The sequence below is a fragment of the Limulus polyphemus genome, unplaced genomic scaffold (assembly GCF_000517525.1).
Source record: "Limulus polyphemus unplaced genomic scaffold, Limulus_polyphemus-2.1.2 Scaffold4811, whole genome shotgun sequence".
In the NCBI taxonomy this organism is placed as follows: domain Eukaryota; kingdom Metazoa; phylum Arthropoda; class Merostomata; order Xiphosura; family Limulidae; genus Limulus; species Limulus polyphemus.
The window spans coordinates 25282-31380 of record NW_013670421.1 but is presented as its reverse complement, the minus strand read 5'-3'; the positions used below and the strand labels follow the sequence as shown (position 1 = coordinate 31380).

Below are 6099 nucleotides of genomic sequence, written 5' to 3'. Positions count from 1 at the left end.
AAAGAAGATAATTACTGGAAGGCCCTGATGTTACTTCAAAACTTTCCATTAGTTTTACACTTATTAACATCATATGGTTTGTATTATAGCCATCAAGGTTGATAAAACGAATCGCATCTGTATAAATCTTATGGATTACTGTTTGGTTAACGTTAAGGTTTTTATTAAGAATTGAAAAGACGTTGACACTGTAATATGATGCGTATTTTACTTCAAAACTTTCCATTAGTTTTACACTTATTAACATCATATGGTTTGTATTATAGCCATCAAGGTTGATAAAACGAATCGCATCTGTACAAATCTTATGGATTACTGTTTGGTTTACGTTAAGGTTTTATTAAGAATTAAAAAGACGTTGACACTGTAATATGATGCGTATTTTACTTCAAATTTTGATGAGGATATTTAAAGATATAAAATAAACATGCTCTTGCGTTACGATGTTTTGATTATTTTTAAAGCATACACAACCACAATGCGAGAAAACAATAACTAGGGTTAGAAAACTTGGATATTGGAATTTTTATTATTTACTAAACTAAATATTTTCCTTTGTTGACGAATACTTCGTAGAATAATAACAGGGTGTTAAAATTGTCTACACGAAGACAGATAAAACCTACTTTAGTCTCTATTTTTCGTTCCTTTATCTCAACTAGATTTGCTTGACAAGGATCGTGAAGTGGGAAGTTACAGTTGATAGTCTTATAATAACATTTACTGGATCAACAGAATCCATTACTATAACTAGGGGGGATACAAACATCAATAACACACGTTTTCTTATTCTTATCGTTCAGCAGGATTAGAGTGGTTTCAGGGTAATCTGCCCCTCATTAGTAAGCTAATAAAGAAGCTACTCCAAGAACACAAGGCCACAAGTAATAACGGAATTAGGCTTTCTGTGTGTGATGCGTACAATATGGTGAGTGAAGGACATTACACTTGAACAGCTATTTACATTCTGATAATTATAACACACATTATTGATAATTTTCCAGTCACATACCAATAATTAACATTCCTATATGTAACAGTCACAAATAAATAGGTATTTACATAGACCAAAAATGACCCATTCATAGCACATCTATCTGAAAAAACCCAATAAATTATGAGTTTCACCTTAAAAGCAAATATTCCCGCTTGAGTTTGTGATACGCCCTCTAGTTTTCCGGTAACCAAGTAGCCGAACACAAACGAGGAGCCGGCATCAGTAAATGACAAAAAGGTTTCGACCTTGTCTCCCAAACATTTAAATATTTTTCTTCCAACTGGCAACCGCAAAATGATGAGGCCAAAAACGAACTGTAGCATAACACCCCATAAAACTTGTCTCCAAATAATCTGAAAGAGAGTAATCAAGCTTTTAGTAACAGGATCGGGTTATAAATACATTAAAAGTATGTGTACCCACAAAAACTTAACACTATACTCTTTTGTAAATATTAAAACGCAAGCCGTGTAAAAGAAAAACACTACTTTCAAGTGGAATTTTCTTTAACTACTAAGAGAACATAAATTTTTCTTATTTGTCAAGTTTCTAGTCAACTGTTTACCAAGTTCGCCAAAGAAAATGACGATAACGCTCTCAACAAGAGGAAACCTTTTCGTATATCATGATTCTCAATCACCTGTCTATCAACATTTACTGGTACAAACTATATTCTTGTCATTGGTCGAAGACGAGAGGGAGGGGCGGAGCTCTACCTGCACGCATCTAAGAAACAAACAATTAACTTTATATGGCTTTACTTATAGAATACTTGCATCTGGGCCGGGCGTAGTTGTTGAAATATGGATTTGGGATTGAAACTCCTGGGTGTTCGGAAATTATACGTGACGTCAGAGGTATGTGGAGAATAATAAAAAGTCTGGGAGTCAATAAACCCAATGAAAAGAGAAAACTGACTTTCACTAGATGAGCGCTGTAAGTTGTGAATAATTAATGTCCACGTTGAAACTTAAAGAAAAACAATTTGTTAAAAGATAATTAATGCCGGGAATCGAACCGGGGTCGCCCGCGTGTGAGGAGAGCATTCTATCATTGTACCACCGATACGAACTTATTAATTTGTTTACGTCGGTATATTAACTTAAATTAATAATTGAGTTATTGTTTCAAATTTATTATTTGTTTTTAAATTGAATTCGAATTTTCTTCACATAAATCAATACTTTTACTAAAACAATAGCTAGTAACAAAAGTAGCCCTTGGACCAATACAACGTGGTAGATGTTACAGAATGGAGTTAAAACATCAGATGTGAGTTATATACAAAAACTTCAAAGTAAATTTATTACTCAAATAAAATTGTAATTGTAATGATACAACTCTTATTATGAGAGTATCTAGCTATAGCAGGGTATTCAAGGTTACAGATATATAGGTAGATAGATGGGCAGATATATTTTTATTATCTGTACTACAAGCGAATCAACATTACAATGTTCTCTAATGGCAGTGGTTGTTTAGGTTTTTCTCGAACGGCTGTGATTGCTGCCTGTCCGCATTCAAGTTATTTTTTCAAGTAATAAGTATCTATAAAATATTTGTCTTTACTATTGTCTTGAAGTATTGAAGACATAGTTAATATAACTGGTTTAAAAGACGATTTAGTTTAGAGAACAGTTGACTTACGTTTCTCCTATGGGCTGAAAAGATATAGCCTACAACTAGTAGTACAAGAAGTCCTCCAGCAGACACAAGTCGTTTCCGGTTGTCTTTGGTGTCAACGATCAAAAACGCAACTAATCCCCCAAACACAAAAATCCAGGCCACCCTAAATTAGATGTGGAACGATTCATGATAAGTTGTTTGAAACAGTAAAACTAAAGAAACTCGAAAATTTTCCAAAGTGAAAAAAAATGAAAAGTTTACTTCCTTGGAATGAAGTATAAAGCTCTTCTTTCCAAGCTATGTTTATTTATTTCCAGGGAAATAATAAAATAATACATCTATTTATGTGTACAAATGTGATATTAAACTATGTCCTAATGGTAAGCTTGCTCGGACTGTGAATCTAAGGATTTATTGTTCGCGATCCGTTTTCCCAAAGACGCGCTTCTTACTTTGCTGTCGTAGATGTGTTCTAAGAGTGACCAGCTATTCGGTTGAACAAGAATAGTCTAAAGAGTTAGCGGTAGGTGTCGTTAACGAACTGTCTTAACTCCAAGTTTACCAGTTCTAAATGTATCAAACATACTAGTATAACCCAATAACAGACGTTGATCAGAGTGTAGATGGAACTGGACCTTCCTTGAACTTAGACTTCGAGATTAAATAATTTTTGGTATACAAAGTTTATTTATTAGTTCTAAATGTAGGGAGGGCTATGTACAGATAGCCACTTGTGTGAGACTACAAATATTCAATCAAGTCCACGTGTTAAACTTAGCTGTATAAACAATAGATTAAACGTAAACCTCAATTATATTTATATGCAATGATAGCGTATAATAATATTTCCTAAATACCTAAAAAGGTGGGGACATCATTCAATTTTACTTTGGAGTTCACATTTACGCTTTCTTACAAGTTTTCGTATTCACTCAGGTCGTTCTGGAATTAGGCCTGGTTTTCAGCTTCACCGCTTAAAGTTAAACAAAGCAAATGTCTCGTCTGTTGTTTTTTTTTACGTTAAAAACAATAAAAAAAAAGATGTACAAATTAATACAGAGGGCGTTGAAAATCAATTTTAAATGAAAAGCATATATTCGGTTGCAAGAATGTAAACATAATATCATTAAAAGAACTGTATGAATTGCTCGGTGTTTCTGCTTACATATGAATATATATATATATAGTTTGCTTCTACATCGACTCTGTTTATTCCTTTAATTATGAAGTTCGCTCTGAAACATTATTTCACGTACTTAAACCAAACTTGCCATTTCACAAAAAAATAAAAAAATCGAGGACTCTTCAGAAAGCAATTGACCCCCCCCCCTCTCTCTCCTATACGCTAGTTAGAAATAAAACACTGCCTACAAATTATACTGTTATTAAATAGCACAAGATCAGTTGGACGTTAGTATCAATTGTCATCATTCCCGCATATAGGCCTTACCTGGGATTCGACTTATTTACGAAAGTATCAGGTTTTCAGGGTAAAAAACGTTACAACCAATTATGAAAGAATCAGGTTTTCAGGGTAATAAACGTTACAACCAATTATGAAAGTATCAGGTTTTCAGGGTAATAAACGTTACAACCAATTATGAAAGAATCGGGTTTTCAGGTAAGAAATTTTACAAGCAATGACAGAAGTATCAGCTTTTTAAGTTAGAAACTTTACAACCAATTATGAAATTATCAGGTTTTCAGGATAAGAAACGTCACAACCGATTACGAAAGTATCAGATTTTCAGGATAAGAAACGTCACAACCGATTATGAAATTATCAGGTTTTCAGGGTAATAAAATTTACAACCAATTACGAAAGTATCAGGTTTTCAGGATAAGAAACTTTACAACCAGTTACAAAAGTATCAGGTTTTCAGGATAAGAATCTTTACAATCAATTACGAAATTATCAAGTTTTCAGGGTAAGGATATTTACAACCAATTAAGAAAGTATCACGTTTTTAGGATAAAACCGAAAAATAATGAATTTAATATGTTGTCAAAAATTAGGTACGATATTACAAATTGTATCATGTGCCCTCGACTGATGGGGAAAATTGTCATTATATATATATAAACCAAAACAAATAATATAATTATTTCAACTTGCTTATAATAAGACTTAGTGGTACGCTTGAGGGCTTATAACGCTAAAATTCGAGGTTTGATATCTGCGATGGGCACAGCACAAATAGACCATTGTGCAGCTTTGTGCTTAATAACAACCAAACATAGAAACTTACCATGTGTAGGGAATCCTTCTCACAACCTTTGCCATAAAATTAAAAGTAGGTTCAAAAACCCAGCGCTTGAGAAAGAGATAATAGAGCATCAGAAAGTAAGCCACTGCAGTTACAATGACTAAAAACTTTACTCCGTCACACCAAGTAGACGTTTCTTTCCAGGATAAAGAAACAGCAAACCCTAAGTAGATGTTATACAAAACAAAAATCACTCCCAGCAAGATTCTTTTACCATTTTTTTTCACGTAAGGTGTAACGTGAATCAATATTCTATCAGTAAAACTTTTGGGCCTTGTTGCCTGACGTAGGTATCCTGTTTCTACACTGTCAGACTTCTCATGAGATTCAACTGTCTTGTTAATATCATCCGTCTATAATAAAGGGGAAAAAAAACTTATCAGAAAAATGTATTAAAAAAGAAAGAAAAACATACTATTTTCAATACTACTAAGAAAATTTTTTTGAAACGTAAGAAATTTCGATATCTTTATGCATATAAAATAATCTGAACAGAGAGATTAAGCTTTTAGTGAAAACCACAGTAAACGGAATGAACTGTCAGAAGTCTGATATCAGAGAAATTAGTTTCAACACATTCGTGCGTCCTCTTCAGTCTCACAGTGTCTTCTGGCAGGAAACAAAAACTGGTCAACAAACGCCTGAGTGACCCCTGATCTTGGAATTCCCTTAAAGACACGGGAGGTCAAAAAGTTTGTTCCGTTTACTGTGGTTTTTCACTAATTGCTATACATGATATTGTGTTCTTATTATTATTAAGCTTTTAACCCTGTCTGTGAGGTGATCAAGTTAAGCCGTTTGTTTCATAAAAATAAATAAATAGTTAAAACCGCATAGGCGACAAAGATATCGAAATAAAATAATAGGTTGAACAATCGCCAAGTTTTTGTTATATTTTTATTTAAAGAAGGATGATATTTCGATCTAGTGCTCTTCATCAGATCGTACAACTTACAATAAAAGCGCATGCGCAGAACTCAAAGAAATTGAGTGTGTAGTATTTGGTATACTGAGCGTGAAATTTCTGAGCAAAATTACATATTTTACACAAATATTGCAAGTCATGAAGAGATAATACAGTTAGCAATTTAAATTTAAACAACAACAAAAAAAATCAGAGAAAAATGAAAATGTATTGGAAAAAAAGTGTTCACTTAAACCAGATGGTTGTAGGATCCCCAGATTGTATATTAATCTCCAAGAAGATCG

The 6099-nt window shown here is 33.2% G+C and overlaps 1 protein-coding gene across 1 annotated transcript in view; it reads right to left on the bottom strand.

Moving 5' to 3' along the window:
- The window catches only part of LOC106471720 (sodium/nucleoside cotransporter 2-like), a 24391-nt gene that overhangs the window by 11104 nt on the left and 7188 nt on the right, over positions 1 to 6099 (bottom strand). Inside the window, exons 3-5 of the mRNA XM_022400330.1 lie at positions 4873 to 5243; positions 2645 to 2786; positions 965 to 1350 (exon numbers count right to left, since the gene is read on the bottom strand). Of these exons, the coding sequence (XP_022256038.1) occupies positions 965 to 1350; positions 2645 to 2786; positions 4873 to 5243 (899 nt within the window). The remainder of the gene's footprint in view (positions 1 to 964; positions 1351 to 2644; positions 2787 to 4872; positions 5244 to 6099) is intronic.